Here is an 18,884-nt window from a genome sequence, read left to right as displayed (position 1 = left end):
CTTACCGGAATGCTTTGGTGGGGAGGTTCCCGGCTTTTAGGCCCTCAATGGAAGCTGTACGCAAGCTCTTTATTTCTCTCGGCCTAAAGGGGGAGTGTGCCGTGGGACTGCTGGACCATCGCCACATTCTCATCCGACCGGCCTTGGAAGAGGACTACGCCAGGTTGTTTGTGCGCAGAACATGGTTCATCCAAAACGCACCAATGGTTGTAGCCAAATGGACGCTAGACTTCAAGAGTAACCAGGAGCCTTCGATTGTTCCAATCTGGGCTGCGTTTCCTGGGCTACCTATTCCTTTTTTTGGGAAGAACCAGACTATCAAACTGGCGGCCACGCTTGGGCGCGTCCTCAAAGTGGATTTGGCAACCTCAGATTTGCGCAGGCCGTCTGTGGCAAGAGTTCTAGTGGAGATGGATGTATCCAGAGAGCTGGCTAAGCGAGTTTACATTGGGATAATGATTACGGCTTTTGGCAATCGGTGGAGGTGGAGAACTGGCCAGCATTCTGCAAGTTTTGTGATCGTGTGGGTCATCAGGAGGATGTCTGCTTCAAGAAAAACCCGGGCTTGAAACCATTTGGAAGCAACCGCGAGAACCCACGCTGGAAGGGAAAGGGACCAGAGCCAACAACTCGGCGGATATATCTGGAAAAAGGACGGGACAATGGCAAGGGGGTAGCAGACCTAATTCGGGGTGGAGAGTCGCAGGAGCAGCTGGGCAGTTCTGATGCGCAGGGGAAGACTACGGACCAAACACTTGTGGTTGCAGGGCTGGATCTGCATCAGACGATCCACACGCCTGGCCCCGAGACTGAGGCGTTTGGGCAGGTTCCCACAAACGTTCGGTCTTGCGGGGGGGAAGCGGGGGAAAAGGACAACGACAACGATAATGGGATGCCACCACTGCTATCGGTGGTGGCCGAGATGGAGTGCCACATGCAGCAGCCTGCTGAGATCCAGTACGCTGCTTCGGAGTTGCAGACGGCGATGGCCCACAAGGAGGCGTGGCCGACTGCTGGACAATTGTGCGCTGGTCCAGAACCACGCATGCAGCGGGAGGAAACCAGGCCTGGTGCGGCTGCAGTGGTGCAGTCGCGGGCTATTGTTGATATTGGGGGTCTCACGGTTGAGCTTCCATGCGAGTCCAGTCAGGTAGCAGAGTTGGGGATTGCAGGAACGGTGGCTGGGCCAACACAAAGAGAGCAGAATGCAAGTAAAGAGGTAGCAGATAGGGACCAGAAACGGCATTCTACTGATCTGCGTGGGGAGCCCCGGGGGTCAGTGAGTGAAGGGGAGGAGGAAGAGGAGACGGATAGCCTGGATTCGGGGAGTCACACGTGCATGGGAGACACCGTGCTCAGGTTGAATATTGACCAGTCCAGAGTGATGGATCACGGCAACAAGCAGACAAAAAAGAAAGGGGTGCGGGTTCCGGGCCCGTCGGACAGGCAACTTTGGTCTGCGGTAATGCACTCTCAAAATTTTTCTCTACCTTTACCCCATGATTAATGGTCTATTTTGGAATATAAGAGGGGTTGCGAAACCTCCCAACCTACGACGATTGCTAAAGTTAATTCGTATGCACAATTTAATGTTTGTTGCAATATGTGAGCCCAAAATGGATGTATCGCATATTGATTTAATTAAATTAAAATTACCCTTCGATTTGGTAGTCGTGAACTTGTCGGCTGATATATGGGTATTTTTTAGTACTCCACTAGTGTGTTCTGTAGTAGGTAGTTCTTCACAGCATGTCACGGTATCGGTCCAACATCCTTGGATGGATGGGTCCCTGTGCTTTTCGTTTGTGCATGCCAAATGCACCTTGGAGGAGCGGAGGGTGTTGTGGCAAGACTTAATGGCCAATAAGCCCAACTCAAGGTCGTGGTGTATGTGCGGAGATTTCAATGCCATTGCGGACCCGAGTGAGAAGCTCGGAGGTCGGCCTTTCGTAAGATCTGAGGGGTGGGAGCTACTGTCATTCATGGAGGAGGCCGAAGTGTTTGATGCAGGGTTCTCGGGATCCAATTTCACTTGGTGTAATAACCGGAGAGGGCACACACGAATCTGGAAGAGACTGGACAGGGTGCTAATCAATGGCGAATTTACCGAGAGTGCTCCGGCTATCTCGGTGGTCCATTTGGCCCGTCATCCATCAGATCACGAGCCACTGAAGATCTCGCTGGTGTCGCGAATGGATCACAAGCCTAGGGCATTTCGGTTTTTAAATGTTTGGACGTCGAATCCAGGACTATTGGATGTAATTCGCCAGGCTTGGGAAACAGAGAGCTTTGGATCCCCATTAAAGATACTGTGCTCCAAGCTACTGCCTACCAGGCGGGCCATCCAAGATTGGAACAAGGGAGTTTTTGGGAATGTGTTTGAGGCTGTTAAGCGGGCGGAAGCGAATGTGCTAGCAGCAGAAACCCGCACGGAGCAGGATGCTTCGATCGAGGTGCAGGTTGAGCTGAGTAAAGCTCAAGCTGAGCTACGACACGCGTTGCTAAATGAAGAAAAGTTTTGGAGTCAGAAGGCTAGAGCAAAGTGGCTTCGATGCGGAGATCAGAACTCAAGATATTTTCATGCAACGGTTCAGCAACGGAGGGTGCAGGGTGCGATTCATAGAGTGAAGGATGGGAATAGTGTATGGGTTAAGGATGACGAGGGGATCGCCAATGAGGCTGTGCGGTTCTTCTCGGATTTGTTCTCGGGCTCCGGGGGGTCAGTTGGTGATTGGGAGCATTTAATCCCTACTATGGTGACACAGGAAGACAGGGCAGCTCTTGATGCTGATCCAACTAGGGAGGAGGTGAAACGGGTGGTATTTGAGATGGATGGGGATAGTGCTGCTGGCCCTGATGGCTTTACAGGTCAGTTTTTTACTTTCGCATGGGATGTTATTGCGCAAGATGTTTATAATGCTGTATTGAGTTTCTTTTGTAGGGCGGAGTTGCCTCGCTTTGTAACATCCACATCCATTGTTTTAATTCCCAAGGTGCCAAGCCCCCAGGACTTTTCTAAGTATAGGTCGATTAGTTTGTGCAATTTTTTCAACAAGGTGCTGTCTAGAATTTTGTCGGACAGGTTGGCAAGTATACTGCCCAAGATTGTGTCTCCGCAACAGACAGGGTTTGTCAAAGGTAGAATATAACAAAGAACTATCTCCTTGCTCAGGAGCTTATGTCAGGGATTAGGAAAAAGGCTAGGGGGGGAAATGTAGCGTTAAAACTCGACATGGCAAAGGCGTACGATCGTGTCTCGTGGATATTCATTGTCAGTGTGTTGCGCAAATTTGGATTTGGTGAGAGATTCATTGACATGGTTTGGAGATTAATCTCGAATGTTTGGTTCTCTGTCATCATTAATGGGGCATCATATGGTTTTTTCAAATCGAATCGTGGGATCCGTCAGGGAAATCCGCTGTCGCCAGCCTTATTCGTCATTGGCGCGGAGGTGTTATCCCGGGGGCTCAATAGCCTTGCTGCACAGTCGGGATTCTTGGGTTTCACGGTACCCAGGGGTTGTCCGCCGGTCACCCACATAGCTTTTGCGGATGATGTGCTTATATTTGCTAATGGGTCTTCTAGATCTTTGAAGGATATTATGCGGGTATTGGAAATGTATCAGCTAGCCTCTGGTCAGTTGGTGAGTGTTCAGAAGAGTGGATACTTAGTGCACCCGTCAGTGTCGCCTGCCAGGCGGCGGGTAGTTGAGCGGATTACTGGCTTCTCTAGGCAGCATTTTCCAGTCCGGTACCTGGGTTTCCCGCTATACATTGGCAAGTGCAAATCCTTGTACTTTGGGGAGGTGTGTCACGCTATTTCGGCAAGGATTCTCTCTTGGCGGTCTAAGCTTTTGTCGCCTGGAGGCAGGTTAGTGCTAATCAAGCATGTCTTATCGTCGCTTCCGATGCACCTCCTATCTGTTGCAGTTATTCCGGTGGCTACATTCAAGAGTATTGAGCGAATCTGTGCAAATTTCTTGTGGGGGTCCTCGACCGAGCAGATTAAGCATCACTGGATTCGGTGGTCTCAACTTTGTTATCCGGTGAAGGAAGGTGGCGCTGGCTTCCGGCGGGTTCGCGATGTATATAATGCCTTTTCTTGTAAGCTTTGGTGGGGTTTGCGCACAAGGTCATCTCTGTGGGCAACCTTCATGCGGGCAAAGTATTGTAAAGGAATCCACCCTTGTCAAGTGGTTAGTTCTCAGGCTGCCTCACCAACTTGGAGGCGCATGGTCAATGTGAGTCGCCAAGCGAAATTGTGCATGGTATGGTTGCTTAATGATGGGACTTGTGATTTTTGGAATGATAATTGGTTGGGGAGTGGGCCTCTTTTTCTTAGGGCTTCGGTGGTTCCGGGCCTTTCGTTTTCTGATGTTATGGTCAATGGCACCTGGGATAATTGTCGGTTGTCACAGATTCTGCCGCCAACCATTGTGGATGAGGTGATGCATTCACCGGCACTGAATGGAAGGGGGTCAGACCAAGTGATTTGGAGGTCGACGCAGTCAGGGCTCTTCACTTTGGCATCAGCCTTTCAGGAGGTCCACCAAGGTCGCAACAGGTCACTGGTGTTCTCTCGCATATGGCATGCTAGAATACCTTTGAGAGTGTCCTTGTTCATGTTGCGTTTGCTCATGAGGCGACTGCCTTTGGATGACGTTTTAGGGGAGCTGGGGTTCCAGTTGGCGTCAAAGTGCTTCTGCTGTACGTTTGTCACAGGAGAGACACTGGAGCATGTGTTTTCTGCAGGGCAGCTTGCATTGGAGGTTTGGGCGTATTTTCAGAACATATGTGGTATTGGCAGTTCGCACGATAGCCTCCGAGCACATTTGTTTGATTGGTGGATGTCCCCTACTCCAAGGGGCAGGCAGAGATTCGTATATGACATTGTTCCAGTTTTTATCTGCTGGAACATTTGGAAGGCGAGGTGTAGAGCGGTTTTTGAGGGGGCTAGAGTTCGTGTAAAGGAGATATGTGAAGCGGTCTTCCAAGATGTCAAATCGGCATTTGAGATTCAGTTTAGCCTGGCCGCCCAAGTGAGCGATTTCTCGCTGTTCTACGAGAGGGTAGCTCAATCGACTGATCTGTATGAGTTCAGGATTGTTCGGTGGAGGGCAGGGGGTCAAGCAGATTTGCTGCTCAATACGGATGGTTGCTCTAAGGGAAACCCGGGAGCAAGTGGTGGAGGTGGCATTCTTAGAGACTCCGATGGGCAGTTATTGGTTGCTTTCTCGGCGTACCTGGGGGAGGCTACTAGTCTTCGTGCTGAAGTGTTGGCCATGTTGAAGGGTGTTCAGTTGTGTCTTGGAAAGGGATTTATCCCCAGGATAGTGCAATCGGATTCAATGGTATTAATTGACATACTCCAGCAGCGATGCCTATGTCCTTGGTCTGTCAGAAGAGAGGTGGAACAAGTCTGGCACCTGGTAGAGGGGGTTCGGTTTGAGCATTGTTACAGAGAGGCGAATAAGGTTGCTGATATTTTATCCAATGTGGGGGTCTCTCATCCGCAAGAGCTGGTTAGAGTTTACTTTACTGAGCACGCTCTCCCCTCGGTGGCCCGGGGAGAGTGCCGGTTAAATAGACTTGGGGTGCCATCGGTTAGGCGTGTTCGGGTAGGACGTGCATAGGTGGTAGTAACTGGGGCTCTTCCCGGTAGTTGCTGTATTCATGATCTGGAATGAATAAAAGTTTTTTAAAAAAAAAACAAAAAAAAGAACACTTAGAATTTCAATATTCAAATTTCATACTTTAGTTTTCAGTTTAACCCACCCCAAACAATTATGAATAAAAGCAAAATAAACACGTAAATAAATAAAAGAATTATGTATAAATATAAAAAAAAGTTGAATTCAAAATGAATTAGTTTTCAGCAATTCATGAAATGCTCGTGCAACTCAGTTTTTGATGCTAGAATTGAAAATAATAACTCTAAATTATTTGAAGATTTGTGTCCTGGAATGTTAGTATAATTCTGTGTTTGAACATGACTCCAAACACTGTTGAGATTTGCAGGAAAGAGGAGGGTCATTTTTCTTTGATGTTTGGTTTGAATGATGAATTGAAGTTTTATATACAAAATAAGGGCAAATAGTCTTCCAATTATCTTATTGAGCCACTTTTGGTAATTCAACTTTAATTTGGGTCTATATCATCTCTTAACTTTTATTATTGGATCAATTTTGAGGAAATGTTGTCTCATAACTACTACGCGTTATTATTGGGCCACGTTAGTCATCTAATTTTTCAGGTGACCAGGCTTATAGAGGAGAAAAGTCACTACTACACATCACGGATAAAGGAAAAAAAAATGCTTACAATAAAAAAAAATTGCCCCTAAAGTAAATGCTTACGAATTGGGCCCTCCCTGTAAATTGTAAATGCCTTGTTAGGCCCTCCCTGATTGTAGAATAGAATATGATTTGTGTACGAGTTATGCAGTTTGACACCCAAAAAAAAAAAGGAAAAGAAAAGTTTGAGCCGGACTTTTTTTTTTTGAAAAAAAAAATTTTTCCTATGCATTTTTTCGTCCCTGATTTGTATTTTTTGCAAATTTCTGGGCATTCATTTTTTCAAATCAATTTTAAGACTTGGTACAGTGGTCATAAATATAACTTAACCACTTTGCCCCTTTTAAGATGGTCGGTAAAAGATGGTCGGTAAAAGACGGAAGAGTAAGTTGACCCAAAAACAAAAGTCAAAGGATTACAATGTCTCCAATTGAAGTCAAATGACAAAAAGTGATTTGAAAAAAAAAGTTAAAGAGGACTTATTGGCTGCTTTGTTTTGAAAAAGCAAGGATCGTCGCCAAATTACCTTTAATCCATCGAAAAATTCGTCTCATAAGAAAATTAGCAAGTGCTGATTTCTTGAAACTAATCTAAAAGATGCAGCGAAACAATATTTAATACTGCAGTTTGTGAGTTGTCCAGATCTCTCTACTCCTCAGAACCTGTTCATGCAAGAGATAACGCGCAAAGCACAATATATATTTATCCTCCAACATTTTATTTAACTTGGGAATTCATAACCCATAGTTATACATTTCATCTCTCAGTAGGTAACGAGAGGAACTTATTCGATGGTGTAGAACTTATTCGCGGACTTTTTGTTAGGAAATTGGCTTAATTTCTTTTAGGTAAATTTCTTATTTTGTGTTAAAGTAACTAGATTCCTAATTGGTTTTAGTTACTTGAAGTAGTAATCAAGTAAAGCCCTATTTAGCTAGATGCTATTTCCTGCTCTATATGAGTTTAGGAAATAGTATTGGTTTCCAATTGTTATTTGATTTTTTGGCAGTAATATTCTCTATAAATAGGTAGGTTGGCATACTACGAAGACACACAAGAAAAGAGTGAGAGAGTTCTTAGTGGGTGAGAGAGTTATACAAGAGTTGGGGCTTGGGAATCGAGTTGTAATCTTGTTGTGTTTTTTCTCTTATAGTAAGAACAAGTATTTCTCTCTATGGACGTAGGCTTAGTGATTAAACCGAACCACGTTAATTCTTGTGCGTTGCTCATCGTTCGTGCTAGATATAGTTTTCTATTAAATTGTTGGTCTTTTTCTTTTTCAAATAATTGGCCTGATACCCTAACAAGTGGTATCAGAGCTCCGTTGGGGTTTTGGTTAATTATTTGAAATTGAGTGGGTGGTGGTATACCATGGGGTTTGGAACTATACAGTTTCCAATTCAACCGTTTAATGGAACTACAAGTTTCACTCTATGGCAAAGAAGAGTGAAAGATGTTCTAGTTCAACAAGGCTTAGCAAAGCGTTGAATGGAAAGAACAAGAAACCAGAGAGCATGAATGATGATGAGTTTGAGGAGTTGGACGCAAGGTGTGCGAGCACGATTCGGCTCTATGTGGCGGACAACATCATAAATAATGTGATAGATGAGGAAGATTCTGCAGCAGACCTCTGGAAAAAATTGGAAAAGCTTTATCTGGCTAAAAGCTTATCCAATAAGTTGCATCTAAAGCGGCAACTTTATGCATTAAACATGGTGGAGGGTGGCAGTCTCATGGATCACATGAATACGTTCAACGGAATTTTGGATCAACTCCAAAAAGTTGGCGTGGATATTGAGGAAGAAGATAAGGCCCTTTTACTTCTTACCTCAGTTTTTTATTCTTACGAAAGTGTCGTGACGACCCTATTATATGGGAAGGATATTTTAGAGTTCGAGAATGTGCAGTCTTCTTTGTTGGATCATGAAAAATAAAGGAAGGCAAACGAAGATGTGACACAAGAAGCTGCTTTAATTGCTAGAGGTGAGAATAAAAGAGGAAAACAATTTGGCGGTGAATCTAAGGCAGGTGGTTCAAAGGCCAAGAGAAAGGGTGGAATCCAATGCTTTGGTTGTCATGAGTTTGGCCATATCAAAAGATATTGCCCTCATCAAAAGAAAAATGATGAGATTGACTATGATAATGTTGCTGGATATGCATCGGGTGGAGATATTCTCGCAATCTTCAAAGGTAATAATACTTCTTCTCGTGATGGTTGGATTTTAGATTCTGGATGTGTTTCACATGTTTGCTCCAGATTAGATTATTTTGATACTCTCCAAAGAAAGAATGCAGGTTTTATGTCATTGGGTGATGGATCTACTTGTCAAGTCAAAGGTGTTGGAGTGGTGAAAATCAAAATGTTGAATGGAGAGATTCGTTCTTTGGGTGGTGTGGCTTATGTCCCAAAGTTACGAAGGAATCTAATTTCTCTAAGCTAGTTAGACTCCGAGGGTTACCATTTTTCCGCTGCACATGGAGCCTTGAAAATTACACACGGCGAGACGGTCTTGTTGATGGGGAAGAAGTATGGTAATTTGTAACATTTGAATACCTCAATGGATTAGGAGCGGAAGGGGATCTAGGAATGCTCTCAAATTACAAATGGTGGTGAGAGGAAAAGTCCTGCTATGGGAGAGGGTGAATTGAGGCCCCTCTCGCGAGTCAACTAGATGTTGGATTCGGTTAGCTACACACGTTCATTTGCCGATTGAATCAAGTGAAAACAAAACCGTATTGATTGGGGTGTGTAGCTAGGCACCAAGGTACTTGGTGGAAAAAAAAAAAAAGGCAAATGGAGTTTTTTGGATGGTTTGCTGTGTTGCTAAAAGAAATTTTCGCCAAGGTGGAGATCTGTTAGAAAATTGGCTTAATTTCTTTTAGGTAAATTTCTTATTTTGTGTGGAAGTAACTAGATTCCTAATTAGTTTTAGTTACTTGAAGTAGTAGTCAAGTAAAGCCCTATTTAGCTAGATACTATTTCCTGCTCTATATGAGTTTAGGAAATAGTATTGGTTTCCAATTGTTATTTGGTTTTTTGACAGTAATATTCTCTATAAATAGGTAGGTTGGCATACTACAAAGACACACAAGAAAAGAGTGAGAGAATTCTTAGTGGATGAGAGAGTTATACAAGAGTTGGGGTTTGGGAATCAAGTTGTAATCTTGTGGTATTTTTTCTCTTATAGTAAGAACAAGTATTTTTCTCCGTGGACGTAGGCTTAGTGATTAAACCGAACCACGTTAATTCTTGTGTGTTGCTCATCATTCGTGCTAGATATAGTTTTCTATTAAATTGTTGGTCTTTTCCTTTTTCAAATAATTGACTTGATACCCTAACACTTTTTACCATAAGCCAGAGGTACACCAGGACCAGGGTTAAAATTGCACTCGTATTTGCCATCAAACACCGTGAGCGCTCCAAATTTGGGAAACTGCACCACAAAGAGCGTCCTTGTAAGTAGCTCAGCACATGTGATTAGGGCTGCAAACGAGCCGAGCCGAGTCGAGTTTTGAGCTAATCGAGCCGAGCCTTAGGTAAATTTTATCAAGCTCGAGCTCGACGAGCTGGCAATTTTCGAGCTCGAGCTCGACTCGAATCAAGTCGAGCCGAGCTCGAGCTCGAGCTCGAGCTCGAAAAAAATAAAAAAAATTTATTTTATTTTTTTAAAAAATAAATAAAATAATATTTTTTCTGAATAAATAATAAAATATTAAGGATATATCCGTAATTTCACTATGAAAATAAAAAATAAAATATATATATATATAATATACGTAATTTTATTATTAAATAAAAATAAAAATAAAAATAAAATATATATATATATATATATTCAAGCTCGCGAGCCGGCTCGCGAGCTAACGACCTTAATATTTTGAGCTCGAGTTCGAGCTCGAGTTTGACTCGAGCTGGCTCGAGCTCGACTCGAGCTCGATTAATGTCGAGCTCGACTCGAGCTTGACTCGAGCCGCTCGCGAGCGGCTCGATTCGTTTGCAGCCCTACATGTGATGAAACCGTCAGTGTCGGGATTTCTAGTTATTCCCAGGGATAATGTAGTATTATACTCGTCTAGATAACAATGCCATGCAATCCACAAGGCTGGACTGTATTCAGATGTAGGATCACCCAAAAATTGCACCCACACGTAGTCAAAGGCGTCAGTTTTGATAGCATCGTCAAGATAATAGTCAGGAATTTGACCAAGTGGTGCTGCAGATAAGTACACCTCTTTGTCAGGTGTACTATAAGGAGTAAAATTCCCAAAAAGTGTGAGTTTTTAAACTAACTTCCCAAAGGATAGTGATTTTTGAGTATATTCTCAAAAGGTGAAAAACGCATCCAGTGAATGCGTTGTTGTAAATAAAAACGTAATTTTCAAATACGTTATTTTAATTTTCATAAATTTATTTTAATATGAAAACATTGGTTAAATAACGCATTAGTAGAATGCGTTTTTTAATCTCACCATAAAACGCATTTCGGAAATGCGTTATTTCATAAGAAAATGCATTAGATGAATGCGTTTTTTGTTTACAATATGTACCATTTTTTTCCATTTCTTCATTCTGGACTTCGGTTATGTAAGGTTTTTGTTTTAAATATTATCTTATTATTTTATCGAAGTTATTATTAATTTAGCTCACTAATGGAAGTCAAGATCCAAAAAAATTGTTATTTTATAGTTGTTATTAATTAAGTTGGTAGAGATTTCATTTCAAGTTTGCAAAAGGCTTAAAGGTTTTGAACTTTGGATTTTACATACGTATGCACTAATTTTGTATCTCGAATGTTGGTAGTAAAATTCAAAAAGTATTACAATAATATTATTACGAAAGGAAAACCAACATTTTATTTAATTTGGGAATTCATAACCCATAGTTATACATAACTGGCAAACAACCAGGATTACATTTCATCTCTCAGCAGGTAACGAGAGGAACTTATTCATGATTAGATGGCTTGGAACTTATTCATGGACTTTCTACCATAAGCCAGAACATCAGAGTTAACATAAGACCTGATTTTTTCACTGGAAAGAAGGCAGTAGTATTTGCCCTGAAGCATCATGATCCCTCCATATTTGGGAAACCGCTTCACAAAGAGAAGAATCTCAATGACTAGCCGTACACATGGGATGTAACCGTCAGCGTCAGAATCTCCTGTTAATCCCAGGAATAATGTAGTATTATATTTGTCTAGATAACAAGACCATGCAATCCAACTTGTGATGAGGGGAGACGGACTTTCTGGACTGTATTCACATGAAGGATCATCGAAAAATTGCACCCACACGTAGTCAAAGACGCCAGTTTTGATAGCAGCGTCAAGAAATCATCAGGAATTTGACAAAGTGGTGCTGCAGATAAGGACAATGCTACAGTGCCTATAGTTATGATAACGATATTAGGGAAACCTACTATTACAGATTTCCATTACCTTTAGTGACAGATCAAGTTTTTTAGCGACTTTTTAAATATTATATTAAACTAATTAATATTAACTTTAGTAAGTTTTTAATTAAAACTAGTAAATATATGCCTAAAAGATAAGTATTAGTCAGAAGTACAAATTTACACTTTGAGTAATTTAATTTGCTTATTATTTGACAAAATTTACTTTTGTTTAAACTAAACTTACTAATACTAAAAGTAAAAAATTTCCATATTTAAGTAAAAAACCACCGATTTCTGAAACGGTTTTGCCTCTCCAAAGTTGGTTGCCTTCTTTTTATTTTCTCACATCAGGACATGATGGAATAGAAATTTTTTCCTTGCAAAATTTTTCAGTCCACACTTTCCATCTCTACTTCCTGATCGATCGGGCATATGCAGACCCAGCAAAAAGGTTGAGAATTTTATTAAGGCTGGGTGGTGGTATCAAGCAAGAGAGCGGATAAAAAATAACAGCCAAAAGGTTAGACTATCATGTTTCTTGAAAATCACTTCATTATATTGCTTTAATTTGTTTATCTTTCATTTGATTTGATTGCCAACTTGAAAAATGTATGGGAAATGACTTAGACCCTGTATGTGAAACATAGGAGGGTGTCGGCATTTATGGGAAAAGCAGTTAATTCTGGAATGCATATAAGCTGTTTGCTGAAATGTCAAAAAGAAATTTGTATGATATGATTGATGCCTGTACGGGGTTAAAAGCATAAAGCAACAAGCCTTTTAACTTCCAAATCCACCGAATCCATTCAACTGAATGCTTTATTGAATTCAAATCCACTGACCCAAATAGAGTAATTTATTTGTCAAATGCAACAAGCCTTTTAACTTCTAACTATGTAGTGTTTCATTAGGCATACAAAAGTTCGATCTTATGCATAATTTAAGAGGACAACTTGACTGCACAAATTTGTTCGGTAATTTCTATTTCTTCAAGACTAAAAGAAAAATCAGATGATAAAACTATTAAATAAATCATTTAAATCGGTGGTTTATTAATTTTAAACTTTTACATATGAAACAGGGATGCAATTTGAGATAACTTTCAGCAATCTTTGGGTATGGGTTGCGTAGGATTGCAATCTTTAGGTATGATCAGCTTGAGTATGGATTGCGCAGGAGTCCAAAGTTGCAATATTTCATATGTACTACAAAGAATTTAAGTTAAAATCTCAGAAAGCATACACCAACACAAATGTTGACATGATAGCTTTTTTGACATGATAGCTTCTAGCATCATGCTGAAAATCGAATACATGACAGTTCATGTAGATGAGCTAGTACAGTTATCTAAGAAATCGCCCAAGCATGGTGGTGGTATAAGTTGGAGAACCATTATTGATCGGCTCGACAAATTATCTTCTGATGAAATTCAACTATTATGCATACAAGAAGACACTTTCGGTCTGAATTCCATAAGACTTTCCCACGCTTTCGGTCTGAATTCCATAGTAATAAGCTTTCGGGATACACTTTCGGTCAAATGGGGATACAATGTGTTCGGCCAATAAATGCAGTGTCTGTTCTAGATGCTTCTTTGGTGAAGTTGTAGTTAAGAAAGCCTTAATGGGACGCTTTTAAGCATCTATGTATATATATATATATATATATATATATACATATCCTGGTTTCAGAAAAAGTCAGAGCATGTGGCTTTGTATTACTGGTGATCAATATACGTTCAAAGGAGGCTTCCTAAGTCTTCAAAAGTCAGAGCGTACTCTTCCAAGCAGATGCCAAACAAACTGATCTACTTAGTCGAGCATGTTTTGGCCGCCCGGTAGTCACAGCTGAGAAGGATAAGCAGTGGTTCCAATTAGGTCTGGAGGAAGCTTTTTACCTCTTCTATGTCCTAAAATGCATCAAAATTGTCAACGAAAATAATTGTGAAATTGATAGTGAAGAGTTGTGGATGTACACGATGTCTAAAAAGGAAAATTTTACGAATTTATTCAAATCTTATTCTCATCTTCGGATGAAGAATTGGGTGGTTAGATCAGGATCACAGTATGGTGTGGACTTTGTCGCCTACCGGCATCATCCATCTTTGGTGCATTCAGAGTATGCTGTGATTGTTTTGTCTGATAACAATGGTGAAACAAATGGGCGTTTGATGGTTTGGTCTGATTATCATTGCACACTTGACTTTGTGGCAGTGTTGCAAAGACATTGTTGCTTGTTAATATTGATAAATGTGGAGAGAATGTAACATTGCCATCATGTTTAGAAAGTTACATTGTTGAAGAAAGGACAATCACTAGGTGGAGTCCACAACAATGCCGTGAGAACCAAACAATTGCAACTGGGGAATCTTGACACTAAGAATTTGCGGCAGCAGTTGTCAACAAGGATTAATGACAAATCAGGCCATGGAATATTTTGATGATTTTTAATGCAGGCTTTGATGGTTTTAGAAGGGATTGTCCCTTCTGTACAATTTAGAAAGATTCAAGTCCCTGTGGATTGTTTAAGCTCAAAATGTAATTGATATCAACGTTGCATGTTCCTGTTAAAAAAAAAAAAAGTCTTCAGCCTTTCCAGTTTAAAATGGAAATGCAGAATCAAACTTCAATACCCCCTGGTTTTCGAGCTACTCATTTATTAATCCTGAAGGTTATCATTTACTTGGTCCTTGATTCTCCAAAAATAACTGAAAAAAAATGTATATTTTCAGTAGTTCAGTCTCATATGTAGCGTAGATATTTGATTTTGTTTAACTTTGATTAGAAAAACTTGTGGTAGTAATAACAAAATAGTGACAGGGGTGCAACTTTCAAATCAACAACCAACGTGCACTTAATTAAGGTAATATTTTTTAGTTGATCAGACTGATATATGCCATAAAGTAGTATGATTTACTCATTTATAAATTGACAATTTTAGCAGTTTATAGACCATTCACCTATAAAATTTATGATTATTATAAAATGACATTTTATAATAATTTACATACTATTTGCGAATTAAAAATAATTTTGATAAAAATGTGCATATAAATCCATATTGTAAATGATACAAAATATATTTGAAACTCACGAAACTTAATATATGGGTAAATTTACTATAATTTTCAAACATTATGCTACATGAGTACAACTTTAACTTTTATACTTGTGATCTAGAAAATAAATTTATTAAAACACATAACATTTATAAATGATACATACATTTATTAAAATGCTTAAAACACAAAACATTTATGAATGATTCATACAATCATGTATTATACATTTACGTTACCAACAATTACTAACTATAATATTAAGTTTCAATCATTAATAAAAAAATCTTAGCATTATTTTAAATAAACTTCCTAATACTTGTTTCATATAAGTTTCTTTAAGTAAAATAGTAAATTTATGCCACAAACTAGTAAGTTTTGATGATTGACCAAATTTACTATTCTATCAACAAGATTTACTATTAATCTATAAAAACTTACGATTACTTGAACTAAACTTACTCTCTAAAAAGTAAGTTTCGAATATAGAGTAGTAATTTATTTTTTTTAAAAAGTAACTTTCATTTTTATTTCGATTTATTTTTTGAGACATAAATAGGATAACACTTATATGACCATTTTCGATTTATTTTTGATTTACTTTTAGCGACCATTTGATTATTTGATAGACCTATCACCTAAATAGGATAACACTTAAAAATAAGAAAGTAAGTTTCCCATCTGAAATAGTAAGTTAACAGTAATAAATTGGTAACTTTTATACTACAAAAGATAAATTGGAATAAATATTAAACTTACTTTTTAAATAAATAAATTACTATTTTATATCCCAAACTTACTTTTTAGAGATTAAGTTTAATTCAAGTAATAGTAAGTTTTTATACATAAATAGTAATTCTTACTGATAACATGGTAAAATTGATTAATAATCAAAACTTACTGATTTATGGGACACATGTACTATTTTACTTTAAAACATATTTCAAACTAGTATTAGGAAATTTATTTGAAATAACGATAAGATGTTTTATTAATGATTAATTCTTAGTGCCTTAGTTAGTAAGTACTCATAATATACCTGTATAATACATGATTATAGGTATAATTTTAAAAAAATTTATTTATATATTTTAAAATACTATGAAAAATAGTTTGACTTTTCACATAATCTTGTAAAATATGTAATAAAATTTTGTCGTATTATAAGTTTTTAATCATTTTCATTTTTGAAAAGTTTGAAAGTTTGGATAACAATAACAACAAATCTTCCTAGTTATATATAGAATATTACTTGTTTATATATCAAAATTTTTATAATTTAACACCTATGAATATAATAAGATGATAAAATTTTAATAAATTTACATCTGAGACACAAGAAATAATAAGAGTAAGAGTCTAAACAAAATGAGAAATAATATAATAATAAAAATGACAAAATTAGTATAACAATTAATATAAGAAAATCAGTATGATCTGGATTTTTTTTCCTTTGGAGATTGTTCATAAGAATGGGATCCAATAATTATAAATGAAAGTCACATGCATATATAATCTATTGTATAATTTAAACTAAATTTAGTTCACATATAAAATGGTTCTAAAATAATTAGTACACTGTGATACAATGTTATTTTAACAACAAAATTTTTTTTTTACTAAAAGTCTGAAATATCCATGACATACGTATGAGGGATATTTTACCATATTTGTATCTCACATCTAATCATGAAAGTTAATTTGAGAAAAAATATTTTTGACAATAGAATTATTTTGAATTTAGTCAACAAGTTGAGATTTTTTAAACAATAAAAGTGAAATATTTTGGAAACTTAGTTGTTTATTTTCCCATAATTAAAAATTGCTATATTTTAGCAATTGTTGCCATTGACTTTTCATTCTGTAGACTAATTTTTATCAATGCAAAATTAGTTTTATTAACAATAATTGAAGTTCCATTGATCCAAGGATTGGCATTTTATTGCTATTATTTTATATGTAAATATTTAATCTAAGTAATAAAATAAATAATAGCTACTTAAAAAAAAAGAAAAATTGGTGCTCAATTGATTGTGGTGTAAAATATTAGTATACAATTAACTAGAGTTTGAAATGGAATTAAATTTATTTAGTATTTTACTGCTAACAACTTTGGCCCCATTTAATGGTTAAAGAAAAAAAATAAAAGAGACGTAGAGACTGGGATTGGTTCCTTAGTGTGAAAAAGGAAAGTTCTTCTAAACTAATGCTGCGTGAAATTCTGGATGCACATGAAATTAGAAATGTGATAATTTTGCAATTCATTCTCGTTCATGATGAATTTCTTCGATTCTATATAGAATCGCAATTTTTTTTGTTCAGCATGAAAACATTCTTTTCTTGTCATATTGATGGCTTTTGCTTTTAAGATTATCTACATGTCGGTAGTTAGTATTATTGACAAGGTTAGAGGTCATGGAAAATGTTACTAATTTTAGGAGAAATTATGTATTGTAAAAATGCTTTAATAATTTTCTATTAAACATAACTACTGCATACAATAGGAAAAGATGTTTTATTTTATTTTGCTTTGATTAGAAGAACTTGTACTAGTAATAAAGGAAATTTCAATTCAACAATCAACGTGCACATGATTACAGTAATTTTTTAGTCTTTTAGACTAATATATGCCATAAAATAGTCAGATTTAGTCGTTTGTGAATTCATAATTTTAACAGTTTACATAAAATTCATCTATAGAAAATATGGTGATGTACAGATAAGTGAAATTCTATATATAACTCGAAAGATTTGTTGTTACTGTCATCCAATCTTTCTAACCTTTCACAAATTCAAAAATAATTCAAAATTTATAATATGACAAATTATTCTTACATATTTTATAAGGTCATATGCAAAAAAAAAGTTTTCATAGTATATTTAAAATGCTTAAAACATATAACATTTATAAATGATACATACAATTGTGTATCATATATTTACATTACGAGTAATTACTAACTATAATACTAAGCTTCAATTATTCATAAAAAAATCTTAGCATCATTTCAAATAAACTTCCTAATACTTGTTTCATATAAGTTTCTTTAAGTAAAATAGTAAATTTATGCCACAAACTAGTAAGTTTTGATGATTGACCAAATTTACTATTCTATCAACAATATTTACTATTAATCTATAAAAACTTACTATTACTTGAACTAAACTTACTCTCCAAAGGCTAAGTTTCAGATATAGAGTAGTAATTTACTTCAAAAAAAAAGGTAAGTTCCATATTTATTCAAATTTACTTTTTGAGGCATAAAAGTTACTAATTTATTGAGTTAACTTACTATTTTTTATGCAAAACTTACTAACTAAAATTTGAGGTACTATTTTATTTAGATGACCAGTACAACAGGTAATCAAATGGTCGCTAAAAGTATTTTTACCTGTTATATCAGGTAAAAACAGTTTCATTATCATAACTATCGTTACTTCAGACTTTTCCTATATTTGTCTAGATAACAAGACCATGCAATCCAACTTGTGATGAGGGGAGACGGACTTTCTGGACTGTATTCACATGAAGGATCATCGAAAAATTGCACCCACACGTAGTCAAAGACGCCAGTTTTGATAGCAGCGTCAAGAAATCGTCAGGAATTTGACAAAGTGGTGCTGCAGATAAGTACACCTTTCTGTCAGGTATGCTATAAGCCGAGAGTGCCTGGGCGAGAACATCCAGACTCTGGTTTGATCCGCTTTGGATACGGAAGTCTATTCCATCTACAGTAGCATTGAGAGGACCATGGCCTGCACTATTATTCAAAAAATTGTTCCAGATATCATCTGCAACTTTCTGAGCATCATCAGGAGAAAGATCAGGCCTCCCACCAAGGGAAAGAAATACTTTGATGCCTTGGCCCTTGCAGAAATCTATCATAGGACCTAGGGAGGCGCACTTATCCGGGATGCTCGGATTGCAATATAAAGATAAAAAAAAAACAAAGGTCCTTCACATACGTTGTGCATAAAAAATCACTAATATATACATTATCAATGCAAGAAAAATATTTGCATAAAAGAACAATTCATGGCTTCGAATTTTCATTGTGAAAATTAATTGAACTTTTATAAGCACTTATCATAATCCACGCATACAGTCCTACATTTTGACCTATGAGTATCCAGTT

At 37.6% G+C, this 18,884-nt stretch overlaps 1 protein-coding gene and 1 pseudogene across 1 annotated transcript; one reads left to right on the top strand and one right to left on the bottom strand.

Annotated features, from left to right (window-relative positions):
* The first annotated feature begins 13,003 nt into the window (after positions 1 to 13,003).
* On the top strand, positions 13,004 to 14,192 carry LOC113690642 (tRNA-splicing endonuclease subunit Sen2-1-like; annotated as a pseudogene).
* A 4,016-nt stretch (positions 14,193 to 18,208) lies between these two features.
* On the bottom strand, positions 18,209 to 18,634 carry LOC113690641 (hevamine-A-like). The gene has a single exon (XM_027208633.1). It carries the CDS (start codon positions 18,632 to 18,634, stop codon positions 18,209 to 18,211), a length of 426 nt encoding a protein of 141 aa, XP_027064434.1.
* Positions 18,635 to 18,884: the final 250 nt, after the last annotated feature.

Source organism: Coffea arabica, chromosome 5c (genome assembly GCF_036785885.1).
Source record: "Coffea arabica cultivar ET-39 chromosome 5c, Coffea Arabica ET-39 HiFi, whole genome shotgun sequence".
Classification (NCBI taxonomy): domain Eukaryota; kingdom Viridiplantae; phylum Streptophyta; class Magnoliopsida; order Gentianales; family Rubiaceae; genus Coffea; species Coffea arabica.
The sequence above is the reverse complement of the archived record's forward strand: the minus strand, read 5'-3'. Positions and strand labels throughout refer to the sequence as shown.

Coding starts and splice junctions, on each gene's coding strand:
- LOC113690641 (XM_027208633.1), bottom strand. CDS start 18,634: ATGATAGATTTCTGCAAGGGCCAAGGCATCAAAGTATTTCTTTCCCTT.